At 38.5% G+C, this 25,573-nt stretch overlaps 1 protein-coding gene across 1 annotated transcript; it reads left to right on the top strand.

The window, feature by feature from the left end:
• The first annotated feature begins 1,301 nt into the window (after positions 1-1,301).
• Positions 1,302-23,159, top strand: LOC131280001 (membrane-spanning 4-domains subfamily A member 12-like). The gene is made up of 8 exons (XM_058305380.2): positions 1,302-1,428; positions 1,977-2,090; positions 4,367-4,464; positions 6,231-6,374; positions 10,987-11,043; positions 12,985-13,104; positions 19,900-20,019; positions 22,975-23,159. Exons 3-8 carry the CDS (start codon positions 4,417-4,419, stop codon positions 23,062-23,064), a joined length of 579 nt encoding a protein of 192 aa, XP_058161363.1. The 5' UTR covers positions 1,302-1,428; positions 1,977-2,090; positions 4,367-4,416; the 3' UTR covers positions 23,065-23,159.
• The last annotated feature ends 2,414 nt before the right edge of the window (positions 23,160-25,573 follow it).

Below are 25,573 nucleotides of genomic sequence, written 5' to 3'. Positions count from 1 at the left end.
ATGAATTGCAAAGTGTAATTGTTGGAGCTGGGTGATGACTATACATGGGATTTGCCTAATTTTCACTGCACGTTTTAAATTCTCATGATAAAAAGTTAAACAAAAATCTTCAATAGCATTTCATCTTACAGTTAAAGACGAAGTCCTGACAAGGCGCTGTATGATCTGGCTCTGCATCACCTCCCTGGCATCATCATCTCTCTCCCTGCTCCAGTTCTACCCTTCTCCTTGAATATCCTCAGATGCTGTCCAGCTGCTTGTTCCCCACAAAGTTCTCTTCTTCAGCTTCTCTGGACCTTTGATAAGTTGTCCTTTTTCCAGTGCAGACTTTCCTGGCTGCCCTCATTTACACTTCCATCCCCACACATACCCCAGTCCCTTCCATATTTTATTTACTTTCTTGCTATTATCATTCTTAGCATACAATAAATTTTATGCATAGATCTTTGTGTTTATTGGTCTCCCTCTTTCACTATGAACCCCAAGAGGAAAGGGCTTTTCATCTGTTTTCTTTGCGCCCAAAATAATGCCTGGCATGCATTGACACTCAATGAAAAGTTAATGAATTAATCAATGAATTGGCAAAACACCAAATATAAAGACCTAAATAAATACCAGTCCCATCCACTATTGCTAATTAGTCATCTGATGCAAGTGATTTAACCATTTAGACCATGCTTTGCAGTCATTCATTTGCAGTCATTCATACCATATGTTGGGGACCACCTGACACTATTTGGTATAGGAAGGAGACTGGCAAGTTCCACATGCAGGAAAGTGTAACTGATTGTAGCAGTATTTGTAAACAGCTTTGGTTTTCAAAGTACTGTAGCATGAGCTTGGGAGGTACCTGAGCAGGTATTACCACCACTCTACAGAAGAATAAGGACCAGAGAAGTTAACCATTCTGCTCAGTGCTGTCGTTATCCCAGCCCCCACCCCCACCCCCACATCTTGAAGATTCTGGGTAGCAGGAAGCTTCCCAAGGTGCCGCTTCTTCGGAGGGGAGTCTGCAGAGCCAGCCAAGTGGCCGCCACGGAATCAGCCCGCCGTGGAGTCAGGAGCTGCCTCTTTCCCGGGTGTGCCCACTTCCGCAGACTGGGTATGATGCCGACACAGCCAGGAAAAGGCGGCATGGCTGTCAGTCGGGCCGCCACCCTCGTCCTGGGAGCCCTCAGGCTCGGCAGAGCTGCGCCGGTGCCCGCGTGGGTGCCTGCGTGGGTGCCCGCGTGGGTGCCCGCGCGCAGCGCCCCAGCCGCCAAGCTCTTGACCACAACCGCAGCGTTGGAGCCGCGCGAGGGGAGATGAGGGGCTCGGCGGAAGGAGCAGCGTCCACCGGGCTCCTCGGCCTGGGAGACCTGGGAGACCGCGAACCGAGGACGCCTCCTGCGGGCCCACGCCCCGCTGCTCCTCTGCCCGGGGCATGACGTGAGTGTAGTGAGCCTTGGCCGCTTGCCCCTGGTGCTAGCAACAGGACTCCGCTGGGGGCAGGCGTTCCCAACGACCCCCTCGGCCAGAGTGTGTCGCAAGCCGCTTACAATTGGGAAGTGCCAATTAATACATCGTGATACTTTTTACTTAATCCTTCCAATACCCTTTCTTCTCTCTTCATGTGAGAAGCGGCTCTTCTGAAAATCACCTCCTGCAATTGGAAATTCAGTGTGACCCTCAACATCAAAACCAGAGTTTATTTTCTTTTCCCGAGGCTTCTTAGTCCTTGCCACCTTTCCGGGTCAGCCTGTCCTTTTGGATTCAGTTGTGGTGAAAAATGTGTCTTTGTGGTATCCTCCAGAGCTGTGTCTTTGTATGTGTCTTTGTGGTATCCTCCAGAGCTGCTCAAAATTAGTTCATGAGTGAGAGCCTCTGCTTTACATCTGACCTCCCCAAACATGTATTACATGATCTGTGCAAACAAATCTTGTACAAATGTACCCATTTAAAGGCAATGTAGTCACAAACGAAACAATTAATTTCAGTTATCCAGTTGATTCAACAAACAACTATTGAATTCCACCAATTTGTAATACATCACTAGAGCCAGACACCCAGCGGCACCGTGTGAGGTTTTACAGCAGCAAAGATGTATATAGGTAGGTGCTTTAAAAATATGGCTGTCCTGAAAATGTCAGTGGTCTGAAATGAGTGTGGTGCTATGTGGGGGACCGGGCTAGAAAAGGTGGTGGAGGTGCCAAGCTCTCACGAGAGCATTGTAGCCTAAGCAGGAGCTTGACACATAATGATTTCCAGTTTTGGAAATTTCACTCTGGTCATAATGTACAGACTGAATTTAAGGCTTTTGGCTTCTCTGCTGTGGTTATTGGGTCATTGTTTTGTATTTTGCTATTCTGGAGCAAGTTAAAGTCAGGGAGCATCTTCAGTTTTGACTGTCTAGTGACTGGAGTTGTGCAACGGCTGCAGTTGCACTGAAGGCTCAGAAGAAGCACCCAGAGCTCATTATTGCTGAAGTTATAGAGCAGCCCTGGACAGACCAAGTCTTCCAGCTTCATGGATCTATTGAGACAGCAGCAACCACTTATGTTATTTGGTTAACTGATCTCCAGACAGTTTTCTGTGAAGGGGATTAGTGTCGGAACACAGTAGAATTGCTGCTGCATTAATAAATTCCTGAAGACCAAAACTAAACTCAAGGGAATATTTCAAAGGAATGTCACAAAAGAACGAATGAGCCTGTTTCTTGTAAAATGCAGAAATCAAACAAACAAAAAGCATCAAAACTGTGGAAGAAATCCTGGTAATTAGGTAATTGGAAAAAGGTTAAGGGGAATTAGGAAAGAAGTATTTGCCTCTCAAAACAATTTTGAGGATAAGAAATCAAAGTCTCTGAAAGATTAAGGCCTAGGTCAAATAGTAATTGGTATAAAGATTTGAACTCTCTCATTCTACAACATTATGTTCCACTTTCTGTTTCTCATATCACTGAGACATCCATTCATTAATTGGCCCTTGAAAATGGAGGTTGCTGTATATCGGAAAGGAAATTAGTATAAGTGAAGATTTTGAAACCAAGGACTTAGACTTCAAAATTGGTTATTGGCAAAAGGTTGAGGGGAAAAAAAATCTAAGCCAGAGAAAAAATGAGGATCCACCTGACTCTGAAGGACCAAAAGAGTAAATTCTCTAAGCCACAAGACAAGAGTTATAAGAAAGACAAAGAAAAAAAATTATTTGCAGAAACAGAAAACAATTCATGCTAGCTTAAGCAAAACAAAGGGAATGTTTATTTTAAGTACACAGGTATGTTTCCAAAAATCCAAAGGCAGAAAGACAGAAAAGAATTGGAACTAGGAAACTGAAAGTCATCAGGAACCCCAGGAATTCTTTTTCACTTTCTCATCTCTGACTTTTCTGGATGTCTTCATTGCCCACATGATAGAACATGGCAATGCTCTTTGTTTCAAGATTTTATAACTTCTTATCAAGCAATAAGACCAAACTAAGATAAATTTTTAGATATATGTATTTTTAGATATATATATATATATTTATTTAGAACAATATCTTAGTTCTAAATATACATTCTGGAAAAGGGACATTGATGGGTCCAGCTTGAGACAGATTATCCACCTCTCGTCCAATTAGGTATGATCAAAGAGAAACTGCTAGGGACAAAAAGCATGAAACTGGGATATGTGGACACATACTCAGGGTGTCCACAATGTAGAAGTATGGAGTTGAGATCAGTCATTCATGGCTACTTGTATCTTTTGAACATATTCCTTACTTTGGTCCCTAAATTATGAAGAGTATCTTTCCCAAAGTTAAATCCAAAAAAAATTACATTTCCCAACCTCCCCTGCAGTCAGGGTGCAGGCATTTGATCTAGGTTCTGCCAAAAAAATACCCATACACTAAAGTTCGATTTGAAAGGAAACAACAAAAGGGACCCTAACCTGGGCATCAAGTCGTTGGGCAAAGGTCATGGCTAGAGGGCAGGAAAGGTCTGACCAGCAGGCCAGTTATGCAGCAGAGTTCTAGGGGAGGAAGTGGCAAGGATATTTCCTCAGGCCAGGGCAGTGGTTGGGCTCTGGGCATTGCTCTGAGCTCACTAATAACTTTTTTTCCTGCTTAAATGAGCCAGATTAGATTCTGTTGTCGTCATTTAAGAATCTTAATGACTTCACTGAGTGTCATTTAAAGTTGGTAGGAGATGGGTAAAATCTAAAGACAAATTGCTAAGAGATCATTAGCTATGTCCAAGAGAGTATATCAATGGATTGATATTTGGAAAACATTGCAAGGAATTGTTTCCTTGTGAAAAATCAGGGAAAAAAATAATAACATTACTTGGTGACTTTTAGGTGTCTTACCTGAGAAAATCATGTTTCTTTTCTATACTTTCTTTCAGAAATAGATTCCATTCATTCTCGCTAATGTCTATGCCATACTTTGTACAAGATGCCATCATTCCACATTGTGTTGAAAAAAGAAACTAGAATGTTGGGGGTAAGGACTAAGTGCTACTTGAGTGAATAAATGACTTTGGTGTTGCAAGTTCTAAATATTTAAGGAAGAAGACAATGACTACCTCAAATACCCAGTGGAAGAGAATTGAATGAGTCCCAGCAAATAGGCCCAGGCAATCCTAATCCTGTGATATCCCCTTTATCTATGTATTTCCATAAAGAGTTTGAAGTAAATCTGAAACTGTGAGTTCTAATAGAGATAATGAGGTCAGGGGTTTATAGTCAAGAGATAATCTAAACACTGATCATCTCATAGCACTATGATCTTGATACTCTTCCTCTACATTCATCTCAGGGAGGTGAATGGGTCACTATTCCTACTCCTTTATTCCAATCAAACCTAGCATACTACATCTTTCTTCGTCATCCACCCTGATTAGTGGGTTCTTGAGGAAGATCAAAATTCATGAGTATAATATAAATTGTGGTTCAGGAAAGAACTCGAGATCACTTGGGCCAAAATACCAGGATTTGTCAAACTCGTGGCAAATGAGTCTTCCCACCCCATGGTGTTAAGAGTCAAAATTGCTATCAGTTGAATTCATGGTCCCACTGGTTGAGGGGGGTAGAAATAATGGAAATGTGTCAGAGAAAAGAAACTTGTTGGTGGCCACACTCAGCCCCCTCAGAGATGCTAAGGGACTTGCACCAGCTCCTCCTGCAGAACTTTCTTGAGTCCTTCACTGAACTAAGCCTGCAGAGACAGGTAGCTAGATTCTAGTTCCCACAGGGTTTTGATCCCCAGTCTAGCTTCCACAACACTAGTTGTGTTATAATATTGCTGGGAATTGGGGAAATAGGGCTGTGGAATTGTGAGTTTTGGTACTGATTTGACTGTGAAGAACTGATTAGGGAAAGGGCTCTGAAAATCACATTATGTACATTGCAGTTGAAAGACCCTGCCATGAAAAGTTGAAGCCCTGACATTGTAATTCCAGGAGTTTATTCTTACAGTGGCCTAAAAATTGGGCAACATAATGCACCTATAAGCCAGGGCTATAGATAAGGCTTGAGCATCAAGCCTCCACTAAAACACACAAAAATATTTACTGAATGACAGAATCAATAAATGAAGAGTTCCAAAATAATGGGGGACTTAGGGATTCACTGTCCTGTCTTCACTCCTATTCAAACAAAACTGAGGGCTATGTCCAGACAAGGGTTACAGAAGTCAGCACTGACTTAAGGAGTGTACAAAGCAAAGGGAAATTAAAAGACCAAGTTCTAGACAGAGATGGATGAAAGAATGGAGGTAAAATCAGAAGCTTAAAGTTAAATTGGCAGGGGAGAGCAAGTGCTGCATCTGTGGGTAGCATTGGCCATCCTCAACCGATAAGAAGAAGCAGGGCAGAAGGCACCAGCAGAGACCACAGCTCTTCTCTTGGAGCTGGAGGACTCCATTTGTGTGTTCATGACCTGGCCCATAAAAAGAAGCCCCTAGATACCTTCATTTTCCTGAAAGCAACCAGTCCTCTCCAACTTGCTGGAAACCCCCATGAATAATCTCTATTTGGGCCACCTATGGTGATTCTGAGCCCTTTTATGGCTGCTACCTTCCTCCATCCCTTTGACTTCCCAGTTTTCAATAATTTCAAGGGCTGATCAAAGAATGGTAGCAGAGACCCCTTTGCTTCAGAACACCAAAAGTTGTGCTCATCCATGCCCTTTCTGTCACCCAATTTGTACTCTCGAGTTATGAATTATGATATGTCTTATGTAATTGATTATGACATACTTTCCTTACAGGCTGCCCAAGTAATGATTGGTCTGATTCACTGTGCTCTGGGACACATCTGGATTCAGTTATATATTTCGCAATCGAATCCACTTTTAATGGTCTACCTGCCTATAGTCTTGCTAACAGGATATCCATTTTGGGCAGCCTTATTTGTGAGTAAATTATCTCATTGCTGATAGTTGTCCCTTCACTTATCCAACATATTTAGTGACATTTGTGTGGCTAAGCAATATGCTAGAGATACTATTGTGAAAATGTACAATCTCTGCTGTCAAGAAATTCATTCCTGTATTTTACAATGATAAACTTATCTATAAAATTCTCCCATCTAAAAAGCCTGTTTAGGTGAGTGAGCAGCAAGGAATGGTGAGATTCCCAAAGAATATTTTAGACAAATAGTAAGTGGAAGGTGACTGCTCAGCCTGCCTATAAGGCTGTTGTTTGCCAGTTATAGGGGTAAACAGAACCAGAGAATAATTGCTGGGGCAATGGAGAGAAAAGAAGAGAGATCTGGAGATATTGGCCCAAGCACAATTTGAAAGAATTCATCAGGATTTCTAAAATAATTTATATTCTATCTTACAGCAACATGTAAAATATTCCACCTTCCTCTATCTTCCCACAAACTATTCAGTAATAGTAATATCTGACTGACTATTCAGTAATATCTCAGTAAGTATTTTTACTTACTGAGTACCTAGTATGTGCCAGGCTCCATTCTAAGTGCTTCAGATACAGCACTGAACAAAACACACAAGTCTCTAACCTTGTAAAACTTACCTTCTACCAGAGAGAGAGTATGTGGTAAGATGAAATGACTATAAATAAGAATAAAATGTAGAGGAGAGTAAGGACATATGAGGGTGGGAGTGCAGGTGTAATTTTTTATAGAATGATCAAGCCTCATTAAGAAAGAGGCATTTGAGCAAAGACCTGAAGGAACTCAAGTGATATGCCACAGGAATATCTGGAGGTAGAGGAGGTAAGAAAGCGAGGAGACCCTAGGCTCAGAGCAAGTCTGAGATGGTAATTGAACAAGGAGACTGTTTTGCCTAGAGCAAATTGAGCTGTAAGATGATGAAGAGGAAAAGGGGGGTCAACTATATGACAGGAGGCAAAATAATCTAGGAACTTGTCATCATTGTGTATACTTCTTGCTCTGAATATCAACGAGCCATTGTAAGATGTTAAGCACAAGAGTGACATGACCTGACTTAAATAGTAAAGGATTGTTAAAATATCACAAAGGAGACAGGCAAATGCAGTGAGATCTCCTGCAAGCTGATTAAATTTTCCAGTGAGAGATGATTATGGCTCAAACTAAGGAGGTAGCAAAAGAAGTTTTGAAAAGTAGTTGACCCTAGATATATTTTGATAATAGAGCCCCTGGGATTTTCTGATCAATTGGATGTGGGATGTGACAGGGGAAAAAGAAATAAAGAAGACTCCAAGATTTTGCCTTAAGCAATTAGAAGCATGGACTTGCCACTTTTTTTCTTTTTTTTCTTTTTTTTTAATTAAAATTATTTATTTTTAAAAATTACATTCAAAAAATATGAGGTCCCAATCAACCCCACCGCCCCCACCCCCCACTCCCCCCACAGCAACACTCTCTCCCATCATTGTGACACATCCATTGCACCCGGTAAGTACATCTCTGAACATCACTGCACCCGTAGTCAATGGTCCACATCATAGCCCACACTCTCCCACGTTCCATCCAGTGGGCCCTGGGGGGATCTACAATGTCCTGTAATTGTCCGTGAAGCACCACCCAGGACAACTCCACGTCCCGAAAACGCCTTCACATCTCATCTCTTCCTCCCATTCCCCAAACCCAGCAGCCACCATGGCTACCCTTCCCACACCCATTCCACATTTTCTCTGTGGACATTGGATTGGTTGTGTCCATTGCACATCTATGTCAAGTGGGGGCTTAGATTCCACATGGATACTGGATGCACTCCTCCTGCTTTCAGTTGTAGACACTCTAGGCTCCATGGTGTGGTGGTTGACCTTCTTCAACTCCATGTTAGCTGAGTGGGGTAAGTCCAATAAATCAAAGTGTAGGAGCTGAAGTCTGTTGAGGCTCTGGGCCTGGGTGTAGAAGCATGGACTTGCCACTTACTGAGACTGAATTGAGCTGGTTTGAAGTGGGGTATTTCAAGAGTTAGATCTGGGGCATATTGGGTTTGAAACCTCTTTTGGACAACAGGCAGAGATGTTAAGTATCCTACTCAAATATTTGAGTATGGAGTTTGGGAGAGAAGTATAAATCCGAGGTCATTGGAATATGCATGGTATTTAATGCTGTGAGACAATGAAATTACTCAGAAGTGATCTCATCTTGAGTAGATGGAGAAGAGGACCAAGACCTCAGTCCTGGGCCTCTAACATTAAGAGTTCAGATTAAAAAGGAAGGGCCAGCAAGGAAAGTTGATAATAAAAAACAAAACAAAACAAGGAGTGCTCCATCCTGGAAGCGAAGTGAAGAAAGCAGGGTCAAGGAGGAGGGTGCAATCGATTCTCAAAGACTACAAATAGGTGAATGAGATGAGACTAGATCTAAATTTGTCCATTCGGGTCATGAGATAATCTTGACAAGAGCAGTTTGGTGATTGGAGTGGTTTAAGAAAAAAATTGAAAAAGAAGACAAAGTTTAGTCAACTTTTTTACTCTTTCATTGAGTTTTTCTGCAAAGAGAAGAAAAATAGTGTGGCAGAAGCTGACCAAGCAAATACAGTATATGTATTCATTCTGATATAGTGATTAACTGAGTCTGGCCTTAAAGTTATGGTGGGACTCTAGTCGGAGATTGAGTGGAATGGTTACCCAATGTAGATAAACCACACTTGGTTACATATATCTATGTGCCATGTTATTATTACATTAATTGGACAGTAAGCTACTGATATAGCCTGTGCATAAATTCAAAATTGTTTCTAAGTGTACCTAGTCCCCAAAATGGCCAAATAAGTAATATAGGCCCTACAATCTTTGAATGTTCAGAAAGGATGTAAGACTGAATGTGTATTCAGAGTTGCCTCCAGATGGAATGTGGAAGACATGCTAATCCAAGCTGGCTTGGATGTGGAGAATATGTAACTCACCTGGAGGAAATAACCTATCTGATACTAAGATCAAACACTGAAGAACCTAACCAAAAGTCTGTTTGCATACCATCACCGTTAGTCTCCCTAATCCTATATCCTCTGTATGAAAGGTCTGAAAAAGGCTATTCGGGGCGCGGTTTTTATTAGGACAAGAGTCCACCGAGCCCGGCCGGTCAAAATAAACCAACTTCCTTCTCGATACTCTCGTATCCTGGCCTTCGATACCGCGCACACCCTATTTCTCTACAACACTACCAGTAACCTCAGAGTCAAAAGTGAAGATCAGTTCTATCCAGTTCCTTCATTTGTTCAGGGACCCACATTGCAATGGATCAAAATTCACTTTACCATGGTCCCAGCTGGTTATTTTCCCTAGTGTCTTTACTTATTTTTTTTTTTAAGATTTTTTATTTTTTATTTATTTCTCTCCCTCCCCGCCCCGCCCCCCGCAGTTGTCTGCTATTTTACTCATTATTTTTGTTCGTTAATTTTTAAACCTAACGTACACACTTGTGCAAGCCATCTCAGTTCCATTTTGCATTAAGGGGGTGTAAATAAAGAGGCAAATAAATGTATGTATAAACTTGTTCAGTGTATTTGAGTGTTATTATGGTAACATGGATAATGAATGCCTGCAGGAACTGGCTCCCACAACTGGGAGAAATGAGGGAGGATTCCAGAGGGAGGTACACTGGTACTGAGGTTTAGGGCCTTTGCAGTAGCAGTTTCCTCTCTCTGAGATGCTCATCCCTTGGGTCTTTATAAATTCAATACCTTTCTTTAAGCAGGTCTCAGCTTAAATGTTATCTCTGAAAGGGTTAGACATTTGCCCTCAGGGTATACTCTTCTCATATCACCCAGTTTTATTTTCTTCATATTTTAGTATGACCTGACATTATCTTCTCCATATGTGTTTATTGACTATTTAGTTGTTTATTATCTGTCTCAGTCACTCCATTTGTTAAGATTTATTGGAGGCCCCCCTCATTACAAGCCATGGATTATCTTTTTTTTAATGCCACATAAAAGTTATTTGCACATAAACAGCTTACATCAATGAAAAAAGTCAATTCTTTATGCACCAGAAACACTGTTCCAGCCAGTGCCAGGAAATAGTGAAATACTCATCAGGATAGGCTGTTTTTGGAGGCAATATATGATTTGTACGTTTCAAAAAAAAAACAAAACTGCAGATTAAATGTTTTTAAGTACTGTTTCTGTTGGTAAAATATTTTTCAATACATTTTATTAAACCTACTTACAAGTGGGATCCCTAAATTATAACAGTGTATATGTTCGTTTTCTCATAATAAAACTCATGGATTCAATAAGAAGTAAAATTTTATTTACCGTGCATGCCATGAAGTCATGTTAAAAATATCCTTTAATCCATCCCAAATACAAATGTCACATTAATTTGGTAATTGTTCCTCTCATCTCTATAATGGAAACCCATTGGATTTATTACTGAGTGATTTTTCCTGGGACTACCACAGAGCTGCAATGGGGATTTTGAGATTACAGCCAAATTCCTCCCCAAATTCACTTATTCTTTCAATGGTCTTTAAGAATGTTACTGAAATTGTAAGAAGAATCTCTTGGGTGATAACTTAATGAAAAGATATTTATCTGTGCCCCTTTTTGTTCCTAGTTTATCCTGTCAGGATATTTGGCAATAACAACAGAGAAGAGGCCTTCCAAAAATTTGGTAAGACTGAACAGTTAGAGCAACTTCAGAGATAAAAATTTAATTTGACAAAAAACAAGGTTATCAGTAAGGAGGAGATATCATTGCCTCTAAAACAGTGAAAATCTACCCAATACTGAAATATAAAATATTTTTATAAAACTTTTTATTTAAAAAGTGGATGTACTCTACAGAATTATCTATTAATATCATAAGACATCAAAATCATTCAGAATGCATGAGCAAATCAGAAACTCAGAAGTGAAAATTTAAACAATATGCCATCCATTGCAATTTTTTTTCTATTTCTTTTTTAATATTACATTCAAAAAATATGAGGTCCTCCTATACCCCCCACCCCTCTCACCACATTCCTCCCACATTAACAACCTCTTTCGTCATTGTGGGACATTCATTGCATTTGGTGAATACATTTTGGAGCACTGCTGCACCACATGGATAATGGTTTACATTGTAGTTTACACTCTCCCCCTGTCCACCTAGTGGGCCAGGGTAGGACATACAATGTCCAGCATCTGTCCCTGCAGTACCACCCAGGACAACTCCAAGTCCTGAAAATGCCCCCACATCATATCTCTTCTTCCCTCTCCCTACCCTCAGCAGCTACCATGGCCACTTTCTCCACATCAATGCTACAATTTCTTCCATTACTAATCACAATAGTTCCATAGTAGAATATCAGTTAAGTCCACTCTAATCCATGCTCTATTCCTCCATCCTGTGGACCCTGGGATGGTTATGTCCATTCCACCTCTATATCAAGAGGGGGCTTAGATTCCACATGGATAATGGATGCAATTCTCCTGCTTGCAGTTGTAGGCACTTTTGGCTCCCTGGTGTGGTGGCTGACCTTCACCTCCTTGTTAACTGGCCAGGGTAAGTCCAATAAACCAGAGGGTAGGAGTTGCAAGTCTGCTGAGGCTAAGGGCCTGGCTGTCACATGAACAGTCCAGAGATTCGGCTCTCCTTAGTATATACCAACCCCAGTGCCAACCACAGGTCTGGTAAAAGCAACAGAAGAGGCATGTATAGAAATGTCACGATAGAAAATATGGGTATATGGATACCTTGAAGCAGTGAAAGAGAAATATGTGTGATAATATGTGATGTGTGAGAGAAATAGTGATTTTAATAATAATAGGTTTAGATTTATAGAATGGCTTCTATGTGCCAGGTACCTTACTAAAGGATTTTGCATATTATCTTAAAACAAACTCTAGTGGTTGGATAATGCTCCTGTAATAAACCCATTACATAGATAAGGAAATGTGATAGACCAAGAATATAAACAGTATCTCTAGATCACTTAATTTGTAAGTAATAGAGCTAAACTTTGAACCCAGACAACTTGACTCCAGAACCCAAACACTTAACCATTGCTTAGGCAATATGGAAAGAGGAACAGGGCTTAGCCTAGGAAGGCTGGGACAAAAATCACAAGGGAGAGTGCTAGCCAGCAGGCCTGGTTGAGGATAAGATAGGATCTAGGTATTCTATAAATCCAACAAAACAAAGTAATGTGACACATTTAAATTTACCCACATATTACCTGTACTTTTTCTCTCCATTTCTTCCTGCATTTCAGCATTTCAACCAGGATCTCTTTCCCTCTGGCTAAAAAACTCCCTCAGTGTTTCTTTTAGCACAAATTTGCTGAACAATAGAGTCTCTCACCTTGTATTAGTCTAAAAACCATTTTATATTGTCTTTGTTTTTGAAAGATTCCTTAGCTGGATAGAGAATTCTAGATTGCCAATAATTTGATTTCAGCAGCTTGACAACTTTGGAGGTTGGGGAACACTTTAATTCTGGAAAGATGAGAATATAGCAAATTATGGCAAATCATCAACTTAAATATGATTGCTGGTAATGCAAACTGGCAACTTCATCCCAAGTTGTTTGTTCCACATATGACTAGTTGATGTTTTGTGTCTGTTCCAGCTGATGTACACCATAAGGACGAACATCCAGAGTATTGCCCTTGCAACAATTGGTCTACTTTTCATTGTCATGGAGTTTGTATTCTTTTTACTGAAACAAGGACATGTTCTTTGGCTCCATGTAAGTGCAAGGTTTTATAATAATTTTTCACACAATTATAGGCTTACACTTTAAATTGGTTGGTAAATGATCAATCAGAGAGTATTTTGATGTTGGACACATGTGGTGACCCAAATTATTGATCCATATTTTCTGTGGCTACAAATATGGATCCTAAACCACTGAATAAATCTTTCAATCTGTAACCACCAAAAGCCTCAAGAAATCAAATGAAGATTATTAGGTCAAATAAAATAATATTCAAATTATTGGGATTCAGATGAAGGATGCTGGTGGGAATACAAAAGCTATAAATACATATAAACATCTTTTCAAAATAAGTATAGAGCTGAGGTTGGCAGGTTCACTAACTTAATATAATTATGTTCTGATCATCTTTGTCTGCCCTATACCTATTATAGTGCCTGGAACTTAATAGGTGTCTAGTAAATGTTTATTGACTAAAAGAATGGATGAACTTGATTAAACATCCCTCTGATAGCATCCCTAGATTAAGTATATAAAATACTCATGAGAATCGGTAACTAGACTCTCTCTGGACATAATAGACAAGTCTCAAGTTGCCTAAATATGCCATAAACTCCCTTTTCTTGACACAGCACTAGCCATTTTGTTTTAAACTTAATAAACAGGATGTGGACATTGAAATAGAAGAAAGGTGAACATTTTGCTCATTGGTTAACTATGCTTAGGGTTCCCCATTTCTTTAAGTTATGGAGGCCTGTATATTGCCAGGGAGCTACACTTAACCACTTCAGGATTTCAAAGACCTGGTGGAATTAGGACAAAGAAAGGAAATTTAATTCTATTACAGCAAATTGTCAAGCTGACAGGACAGTCAGAGCACAATCAAGGTGTTTTACTATTATAAACATTATGGGTATTTTTGTCATTTTAGGACTATACACATTTTATCGCACTGCTTATATGGTCCACCTTATGGAGAAGAAGGAAAGCTTTAAGAATTCTGAGATCTATCAAGTATTCATATTTCTTTTTTGGTGTCCTGTTTAAGATTTATTGTTGAGACGGTTCAGTACATATGTGCAGGTTCTGTTTTTATAAATTATAGTAATAAATAAGAACACTTTAAATAATTGATTGAGCAACCATCTGATAGGTCTCTGAAGATATGACTCACACATGCGCAAACCCGAAAGGTACAGGGAAAAGGTCTAAGGAATCACAGCACATTCAAAGGTCAGCCTGCCACACTCCCTAAAGGTTCATTTTGTTATACATTGTGATTGAATGTTATCAAAAAAATTTAACGAAGAGAATGTTCTAAAGAAAAATGGCTTTCAGTGCCTACAGTTGTTAATGAGATTATAAGAACTGAAGTTCTGTAAGGGGAAATAAATATAGAAAGAAAGTTTTACTATAGTAAACTTTCTGGTTTTAATGCCTAAAAACCTTTCTCTATGATGAATACTGGAACATGCCACAGTGAAATTCATACTCCATATTCTTATTTGCTAGAATCCTCATTTGTGCATAATAGATTCGTTCCCAAATGCCAGAAATCTGAGGCTTAGTAAAGATGCTGCCCAGGGCTGGTGAGGCAAACAGGAAAAGTTCTGAGGCTGGGAACAACCACAGCCTTTTCCTGATAGTAGAACAGTTTTAGAATTACAGGGTCTCGGTTCCTTTCTTCCCAGGAGACTTCTTGGCCTCTATGAAAATTTGCTCACGTTATCCCCAACAACCAGATCTGTTTACCAAAAGCTACCAGAAAGGGCAGGCTTTGTCAGGCACTGGGCACCTGTTCTAAAGAAGCCATTCAATTGTTCAGGAAAGAATCAGAAAATATCTGCTCCATGTAATTTTCTGAATATTTCTAGATTCATTGTTGAAAAATAGTTTGTCTTCTTTCTCCACATGCATACTGTCACATATGTTTAAGTACCTAGAATAATGTTTTTATAATAAATATTGACTGAAGATATATAGAATGAATTGCTGAAGATAAATATATAGAATGAATTAATGAATTGTGATTCCTTTTTAATATTCTACCTCATCCCACATAGGTACTTAATATATATAAAATAAATTTAATAAATAAATGTTGGAGAAAATATATATTAACCTACATTTTTCTTAGTATATAGTATAGCTATATGTATTAGGTTAAACTGTATGAAATTGGTATGAGACTATTTTGACTCACAAAATATAAGTATTGTATGGTTAATCTAATATATTAAATTATTCCACTATTTGCAATTTGGAATCTTTTCTTTGTGAAATCATGAGAAAAAATATAATGTAGATTTTATGATCCTATGGATTACCAAAATTGAGTCCATTTTTGCTCTAAGTTTCCTGGTAGGCAAAGTGAAAAGGAAAACCCAACCATTACATGAGTATAATAATTGTCTATTAGAAAATTTTAGTTCATCATGGATGAAGAGCCTCTTTTAATGATTCTTTGCTCCAAAATCAATTGCTCATACAGAGTTCAGTATAATAGATACTGAGTCATGAGGTAGACTACCAGTTGAACTACTTGAAGACTGATTTTGTCTGCTTCACATAATGGTATATCCCAAGCATCTAGGACAGTACTCCGTTCAGAAGATGTACTCCTTATAAATATATTGACTATTCACTGACTGTGAATAGCAACATTCCTTCAGCAAATGCTAGAGCAGCTCCTATAAATCTATTTCTTAAAAATACTTTTTTTTTTGGTGTGAAAGCTTTCGATTTTATTTATTTTTGTCTTTATTTTTTAATGTTACATTAAAAAAAAAGAGGTCCCCATATATGCCCCACCCCCCTCGCCTCACTCCTCCCATAACAACAACCTCCTCCATCATCATGGGACATTCATTTCACTTGGTGAGTACATCTCTGAGCACTGCTGCAACATATGGTCAATGGTCCACATTATAGTTTACACTCTCCCCCAGTCCACCCAGTGGGCCATGGGAGGACATCCAATGTCTAGTAACTGTCCCTGCAGTACCACCCAGGACAACTCCAAGTCCTGAAAATGCCCCCACATCACAACTCTTCTTCCCACTCCCTACCCTCAGCAGCTACCGTGGCCACTTTCTCCACGTCCAAGCTACATTTACTTCCATTACTAATCACAATAGTTCCAGAATAAAATATCAGTATCCACTGTAATTCATACTCTATTCCTCCATTCTGTGGACCCTGGGATGGTTATGTCCACTCCACCTCTATATCGAGAGGGTGCTTAGATTTCACTTGGATGATGGATGCACTTCTCCTGCTTGCAGTTGTAGGCACTCTTGGCTCCCTGGTGTGGTGGTTGACCTTCTTCACCTCCCTGTTAGCTGACTGGGTTAAGTCCAATAAACCAGAGGGTAGAGGTTGCAATTCTGTTGAGGCTCAGGGCCTGGCTATCACATGGACAGTCCAGAGATTCAGGTCCCCTGGGTATACACTAAACCCCAGCGCCAAGCACAGGTCTGGTAAAAGTAATAGGAGAGGCTTGTGAACAAAGATCACATCTGAGTCCAACTCCATCACACTCAGGAATACAAACTCCAAAGCAGGGCCAATTGACATGGCACTGAACTCCATCTGCCATGACCATAGAACCTGTGGGTCTCTGTAGCCCTCAGAAGAATCAATACCTGGGGTTGTATCTACTTTAGCTGTCTCTGGGACTCTGCTAAGGTGTGCATAAGGGCAACCCCTCTAATGATCTCCTGGCTCTTTTTTGGAGACTCATAGCCATATAAACTCATTTGTCCTTTCCATTTCCTCCTTTTATTCAAGGTCAAAAAGCATTTTTAACTCCTGATATTACATGTAGGCTGAGATATTCTTCTGGTCTGAGTTGACCATTTTATTCAAGGTCATTTTCTAGTTACGTCATCAGCTGGTACTTGGTAGTAATTCCTTGGCACCTGGGAGGCTCATGTCCTGCTAAGGAGTCATGTCCTACTAAGGAAACCCTGTAAGAACCAGTTCTATGAATAGCAAAGAAATTGACCAAGAATGGTGCTTCTTAATGGTCTGATTTGATAAAGGGATAAAGCATAAATAGCTAAGGAATTAATGAGGTTGCATTACTTCAAATAATAGTTCATAAATAATTCTCGGGTCCTTGGTAATAATTGGTTATCAAACCATTCTCAGGTGTATGTATGTTTTCTAGCATGATTTGTTTCTGTGGGGTTGGTAGTAATGGCCTCCTTTTCATTTTTTATTTTAGTTATTTCTGTCCTTTTTATTTTCTTTGTCACTCTAGCTAAAGGTTTGTCAATTTTATTGATCTTTTCAAAGAAACAACTTTTAGTTTTGTTGATTCTATTTGTTTTAATCTTCTATTTCATTTACTTCCATTCTAATCTTCTTTATTTCTTTCCTTCTGCTTGCTTTGCATTTAGTTTGCTCTTTTTTTTCCAAGATCCTCCAGTTTTAAGGGTAGGTCTCTGATTTGACGTCTTCCTTCTTTTTTAATGCAAGCATTTAGAGCTATAAATTTGCCTCTTAACATTGCCTTTCCTGCATAAGTTTTGGAAAGTTTCATTTTCATTCACCTCAAAATATTTCTTAATTTCCCTTGTGATTCCTTTTTTGACCCATTTGTTGTATGAGTGCATTGTTTAAGTTCTGCATATTTGTGAAATTTCTATTTCTTCCTCTCTTAATTGATTTCTAGCTTCATTCCATTATGGCCAGAGAAGATATATGGTATGATTTCAATATTTTTTAACTTACTGAGATTTATTTTGTGCCCTAACACATGGTCTATCCGGAAGAATGATCCATGTGAACTGGAGAAGAATGTGCCCTCTGCTGCTCTGGGGTGAAGTATTCCATATATATCTGTTAGGTCTTCCTGGTTTAAAATATTATTCTCGTCTGTTTCCTTATTGATCTACTGTCTAGATGTTCTATCCATTATTGAAATGGTGTAGTGAAATCTACTTTTTTTTTAGATTTATTTATTTTTTTCCTACCCCCCACCACCACTTGTGCTTACCATCTGCTCTCTGTGTCCATTTGCTGTGTGTCCTTCTGGGTCTGCTGGTCTTCTCTTCTTGTCTTACCTTTAGAAGGCACCAGGAACCAATCCTGGGACCTTCCAACATGAGGAAGAGGCACTCAATCACTTGAGCCACCTTAGCTCCCTGGTTTGTTGTGTCTCTCACTGTCTCGCCTCTGTGTCCTTTTTGTTGTTGTTGTTTTGTCATCTTCTTGTGCCAGCTCTCTGTGAGGGCCAGCTCACTTTCACCAGGAGACCCCAGGAACTGAACCCAGGACCCTCCATATGGTAGATGGGAGCCCAAATGCTTGAGTCCCATCAGCTTCCCAAAATCTCCTACTTTTAATGTAAAAATGTCTGTTTCTCTATTTCTCCTTTCAAATATCAATATTTGCTTCATATATTTAGGGGCTCTACTGTTAGGTGCATATATATTCGTAATTATTATGTCTTCATATTGAATTGACTCCTTTATCAGTACATAATGACTGTCTTTGTCCCTTGTAAAAGTTTTTACTTAAAGTCTATTTTATCTGATATTAGTGTAGTTACCCAACCTCTCTTTGGTTTCTATTTGTGTGGTATGTTTTACTTTGAACCTAGGTTAAGTCTTTGAATTCAAGCAGCATAAAATTAGGTCATGCTTTTTTATCCATTCTGCCAATCTCTGCCTTTTGACTGGAGAGTTTAATCCATGTACATTTATAGTAACTATTGATAATATGGTACTTTCTCTGTGTGTGTTTACTTCCCAGGGCTCCAACATTAAAACTCTACTTTCTCTTCTGCCATGTCGTTTTCTCTGTGAACCCCCACCCACCAAGGGGATGGGGATGCAGTGTCCTACTGATGTGGTCCAATCAAAAACCCAATCCTTATTTAATAAAGTAAAAGTGAAACCTTTGAATCCAGCACATTCCAATATACCCAGAGGAAAAGACTAGTTCACAAACATAATTCAACATCCACTTATGGAATTCATAAACAATATCAAACTTCCAATATGCAGGGAATGAAAAGAAGTCATAATTAGCCCTCTTGTGTGTTGATACTAACAATGCAAAGTGTCAAAATGCATATGGGAAACAATTTAGCAGTGTTTACCAAGCAACAGATTTCTCGAAATCCGTTTTAATCATCCAAAAGATTAAAGGACCTGTACAAATAAAAAATATGTAGTATACTTAAATTATTGTGTTTCCACTTAAATATAATATACCTTTTAAGTATTACCATTATAAAGAGTCTATTGAAATGTAAAATACTGATTAGGGCATGATTTTAAATGAAGAGAATGGGATCTATAACTACTGCTATAGTTAAACTATAATAATATCCGTGTATGAGAATGTATGAGAAAGCAGAAATCATAGACTTGGAGTCTGTCAGACCTGGGATGGAGAGTACCCAAGGGGAACAGTGTAGAGAAGGGAGCCTGGAACAAAATTCTGAGCAACTCCAACATTCAATAATACTAACTTAGTTACTTTGACCTTTCCACATGACTTTGCCTTGACTCTAACATCAGAATAATAATGCTTCCTACCACAAGGGGTTGTTGAGGGAACTCAATGAGATAATACGAGTAAAGCATTTAGCACAAATGCCTCGCACATCTAGTGAGGCCCAATAAATGTCTGTTATTACAATTTTATTATCATGTAAATAGACAAACATCATCACAGTTATATTAAAACAGTGGGATAGTATAGGCAAGTTTCCTATTTTCTAAACTTTTTGTTATTTCATTTTACCTGTATGATTTTGAAAATTTTAGAAATGCAAAGATCTGTGAGGAATATAGGTTTTCTTTTTGTATTTAGAAATCTGGAATCATCCTTTCAGTGTATTTGGGGATATTCTCCACCTTAGAGCTGTTGCTGGCAAAGAAAGTGGTCAAATGGGGGATCGAAGCAAATCATCGTAGCATCTTTGCATATAATGTAAGTATTTCATTTCTCTGACTAATTAGGAAGTATTGGCTTCTGTTATGAACCCATGCTAAGGGATTAAGGTTTCATGGGAATTGTGTGGAATTAGTGTTGCATCTAAACACTAACTGTGGACCAAAACAGTCTATTCTAAACTATATGTGTTTGTATACAAATGAAGACAATTCTTCTTGGATGAAACTGTCTAATTAAAAGGTTTTGTTTTATGCCCATGTCCTCATGAGAAAATACTATAGGTGATGTATCATTTTCTGGTCAGGTCTATCTCATTTGAAAGGTACTCATTCCACTGGGCCTGTGGCTTCTAATTATCAAGTAAAGTCAGAACCCCTGGCACCTGGGAGCCTTGGAACAGAAGGGCACTAAAGCATGATGGGAAGAGGAAGGGAACATGCAATGACAGATCCTGTTATCACACACTGCTGGTCCTGGGTAAAACCAGTGATGCTTGGTTCATTTATATCTAATTCCTATCTCCACTCTAAGCATCTCCTGGGCATAGGCCAGCAGCAGCCCTAGTGTTCAAACTCATTCACAACTGACGAAAAGTGGGTCAACCTTTGATCTGATAGGAGAACAGGAATGAAAATAAGGATCCCATTTGTGTGAGGAAATAAGGGAAGCACAAGAGAACCTCAGATCAGAGCTGTGGACTGGTAATTTGGAAAAGGAAGCCCCAGTTATTCAGCATTTACCAAATCTTACCCACGACTTCTGGGGTATGAATGATAGATACTAAAATAACCTGAAATAAAGGAAAACTTCTCAAAGGGTCATTTAACGTGACTGGAAAAAACTATCAATAGTAAAGATAAAGATTTAAATAACTTAATTCAAAAGTTATCAGTGATCCAGAAATCAGGTTCTCAAAACTCCTAATTCTCTGGAATGAAATCCAATCCACACATTTTGAGAAAAGAAAATATATTTTCACTGTGTAAATGAAGATGTATCCTCAGAACATCAAGGCAGCCTGAGAAGTATCTGAGTCTCAGCCCAAGAAAACAAATATACTGTTTGATCATTTCATTCCCTACCACCACCACCACCAAATGTATTGGGTTAATTCAAAGTGATTTTTAATTTAACTTAAAAATCTTCATAATGAGAGGAAAATCTAAACAAAGTAAGGGGCTCGATAAGGCTGGTGCAATTTGAGGAGCCAAATGATGGGAAATGAACTAAGGAGCTGAATGCTATGCTAGGGTACCAGGCTCTCATGCTATGGTGACACCTGCCTAAGCTAGAATTGTACAGGATGGAGAAAAGGAGGAAAGAATTGAAATACATTTAAGAGATCATATCTAAAGGATTTTCACATTGTTTCAATTTGAGAGAGGCTCTCAACTGGTGGTAGTAATCTTAACTGGAAAGGAAAAGAGAACAGTTTTGGGCTAGATAAATTCAATCTGGGACTTGTTTTAGCTGAGGTATTTTGGAGTTAAAACATCTAGTGTAAAGTTGTATATATGAGCCTAGAGATCAGTAAGGAGATCTAACATTGAGAGTCAGCTCTGGGAGTTGTAAATTTATAGGTGGTAGACAAAGCTCTAGCTACAAAAGGCATTGCCCATGGGAGATATTCTGGAACCATAGTTGCAAAAACCAAGGGACATATTGCTGACATAAATGGTATAAGAACATGAGCATAAAACCTGGACAAAGGACCAGATGTGTGACATAAGGAAGTAGTGACCAAGTAGTAAACTGGGGAGCCCAAGTTCTAGCTAAAGTTACTCAAACAGTTTAAAACAGAAATAATAGTTGGTCCTGGTCAAAAGCAAATCTAACATACCACAGCAGACCACCAGAATCAGCAGGCTAATTTCAGCTCCTTAGTTTCTAAGTTTTGACCCTCTTCTGGAGCACCTGCAGAAAGTTGATCTTATTGGAAGAAAATAGTCAATGGAGAATCGAATGTTGGGAAACAAGGGAGAAGAAAGTCATCTGGAAAGCTTTGGTCTTAATCACAGCACAGTATATGGGAAGCCTGCCTTTTTTAAATGCATGGTTCTTCAGTAAACCCACAATTTCACTAATAAAGAAAAAAGTAAAGAAAAAAAACTTTGACTGTTAAATTGTTTCATGTATTGATTATAGTTACACCCTAATAGATGGCACTGACTAAAATAAAATCTCATATTATCTATAATGAATTAATGAACTGCATTCCATTTATTCTAAATTCTTATAACTGCATAATAACCATTAAGCATAGCATTAAATTCTTACCAGTTTAAATTTGATGACTTTGACTAGAAAACTAAATACTCATGTAAGTTCAAGCTACATTTTCAGTATTTATAAAGCATGGTTATTAGTTTCTAACCTAAAAAGAAAGAAAAGAAAGTAAAACATCAAAAATCAATGTGTTGGTTTCTATGCAAAATGATATTGTAACAAGACATGAGAATGAGGGAGACAATTGTTAAATCTCTCCCCTCACACATGGGGCCACAATCTGCTTTTTGGAGTTCTTTTCCCTGCAAAGAATAAACTACTGCAGGAGCAAAAAAAAAAAAAAAAAAAAAAAAACCAATGTGTTCATTAACAGGAAGTAAAAATCCCCAATGGTGAGAATATTCCCATTAACATCCCTTCCAAAGTGACCGCCAAACATCCTGAACCGGACAATCCTCTCTAATCAGCTTTTCAGACGTGACTCAACACCCCAGGGAAATATGAAATAGAGGACTTGAGAAGAAGCTTGTAGCCTCTCAGAGTCCAGCTATGAGTTAATCTCACACTGAGAAGAATAATGGGTATGTTAATGTGATTGTGTACTTTATCTGAGTCCCTTCATGTTTTGTCTCCAACTTACCAGGTCAGAATAATATTTAAATGAAAACAATTTGAAAAGTCCTTCATGAGATGATTCAGTGATTTAGAATAAGTCTTTTCTAGACTGTATTAACGATCAATTTACTAACATTCTACTTACCTCAGGTTCATGGCTCAAGGAGGTACTTTTCACACAAAACAAAGAACGGAACCATCATGACCCCAGTCCAAGATGGAAAAGTTAATAATAAATGAAGAAAGAATGTCATCCTTTTGTTCAAGAAGCTTTCTAGGAAAAGCCCACCCCACTGTTCCCTTTTCCCCATTCTACAAATAAAAATTAAAATGGATGACAATGGTTATATTTTCTGCTTGGGGAATATTGAGTATAAAGTTTTCTAAGTTTGGATCTGGTTGTCTTGACTTGGGGGGATTATTTCCTTCCAGAAAATCTCCAGCAATGGGTATAGGTTCTTCCAAAGTAGGCATAATTATAAGCAGGATAGAAGTGGAGAGGAAGCATAATGTTGATGATTGATACTTTAAATCCTGACTCAAGGATATCATTATTTCATTATTGAGTAAAAGCATAAATCATAACCATCCCCATAGCATATAGTCTTCTCTGCATCAACAATTGTTCTAAGCATATTGCACTTTAGGTACAGTCCTGCTGAATCATTTTTTCCCTAGTGAACCCTGTTGAAATACACAGCTTGCCCTTGGGGGAAAGAGGTGTTACATTATCCATATCCTTAATAGGTTGAGACTGAATGAATTAATTCATGCTAGATTAGCACCAAATGCTCTTAGTTTTCCAGAAGGTCCAACTTCCAAAGAATTACAATATCCTTTTCTCTTAATTCCCTACCTAAAAATAATGGTACTGTATAGTTGTATCACTGTATTAATTGTGTAAAACATTTTATTACTATTATCTCAATAGGTCTGTGAAATTCCTCCCCTATTTTTATTAAATATTTCCTTTTATCTCTGCCCTCCTTCTCAATTATCTCCTCTCAGGAAACATTATTCCCTTGTGTTTAATGTGTATGGTTTTGTTTGAAAGTATTTCAAAAAATGCACTGTGCTCTTTTGTGTGCATATATTTAAATTGTATGGATGGTATAGTCACATAGTATGTGTATAAATATGGGTATTTCTGTGAGTTAGCATCATATTTTAAGACCCATTCATGTTGCCTATAATATATCTAAAGTGTTAACTCTAAATGTTACATAATACTCCATGGGGTGCACTTTCCCTATGCACTCTCTCAATGATGAACATCTAGGTTGCCTCCAACTCCCTGGTCCCTGAACAACCTCAATGAAATGTATTATACATCTTATGGAAAATTCTCTATGTGGGTTAACTAATTTACATAAATTCAATTTAATTAAGTAGTGCCACAGGACTCTTCCAGAAAAGCTGCTACAGTTTATATTCCCCAAAAAGTAAGCCTGTGCAATCCAAACCCCACATCCTTGTCAACTCTTAGAATTACCCAGCTCTATAATTTTTGACAGTCTAATAGATGTAAGGTGTTGCATCTTCTCAATTTGTATTTTTCTGATTACTGATGATTTTGACAATCTCTTCATGTGATTTTTAGCTTTTTAATTTTTCAACTTATTTTGCGGGAATCAACTATCAAATTTTTTACTTATAGTTAAGAGGTTAAAATTCCAAGAAGTTCTTTTGATGTCCCTAGAATGAAAAGAAATATTCTCATATATTTCCTTCTATTAATGTTAGAGTCTTGCCTTTCACATGTAGGTCTCCTGTCCATCTAGAATCCACCTTGTATGTGATGATAGGTAGTAATCTAGTTTTTTTGTTTTTATCTCTACTTAGCAAGATGGTTTTCCCAACAATATCTACTAAACAATCATCCCTTGCCATTAAATTTTAGGTACCTTTATCATGTTAGGTTCCCACATATACATCTTTAATAACTTGTAGAGCAAAATCCAACCCGTCTTTACTCTTCTAAGATAACCTTTGTATTCATGAAACTTTATTCTTCACACAAATTTTAAAAATAATTTACCAAGTGTTTAAAACTCCAGCTGAAATTTTGCATTGAATTAATATATTAATTTTGGGACAATTGACATCTTTATAATATTAAGTTATCCCACTCAAGAGCATCAAATGTCTCTCAGTCAGATCAACTTGGTCATATTCTCTGTAATATATTAGAGTGTTAATGTTTTCTCCATAAAGTTTTAATATACACTTTGTTTACACTAAAATACTTCGTAGTTTTTCTTACTATGGATGTTGCTTTACTTTTATTTAATTTTGTGGTTGGTTACAACTGGTATAGAAAAATGCTATTGATTTTTGTAGGTTGATTTTCTTCCAATATTTTGGGGAGCAGATTCCATTGACTTTTTTTTTAACATTTATTTTTTATGTATTTCTCTCCCCTTCCCCCCTACCCCTTCCCCCCTACCCCCCAGTTATCTGCTCTCTGTGTCCATTTGCTGCATCCTCTTCTGTGACTGCTTCTATCCTTATCTGCAGCACCGGGAATCTGTGTTTCTTTTTGTTGCATCATCTTGTGTCAGCTCTCTGTGTGTGTGGTGCCATTCTTGGGTAGGCTGCACTTTCTTTCGCGCTGGGCAGCTCTCCTTGTGGGGCGCACTCCTTGCGCATGGGGCTCCACTACACAGGGGACACCCCGCGTGGCAGGGCACTCCTTGCACACATCAGCACTGCACATGGGCCAGCTCCACATGGGTCAAGGATGCCTAGG

The sequence above is a fragment of the Dasypus novemcinctus genome, chromosome 10, assembly GCF_030445035.2.
Source record: "Dasypus novemcinctus isolate mDasNov1 chromosome 10, mDasNov1.1.hap2, whole genome shotgun sequence".
NCBI classification, from domain to species: Eukaryota; Metazoa; Chordata; class Mammalia; order Cingulata; family Dasypodidae; genus Dasypus; species Dasypus novemcinctus.
The sequence above is the reverse complement of the archived record's forward strand: the minus strand, read 5'-3'. Positions and strand labels throughout refer to the sequence as shown.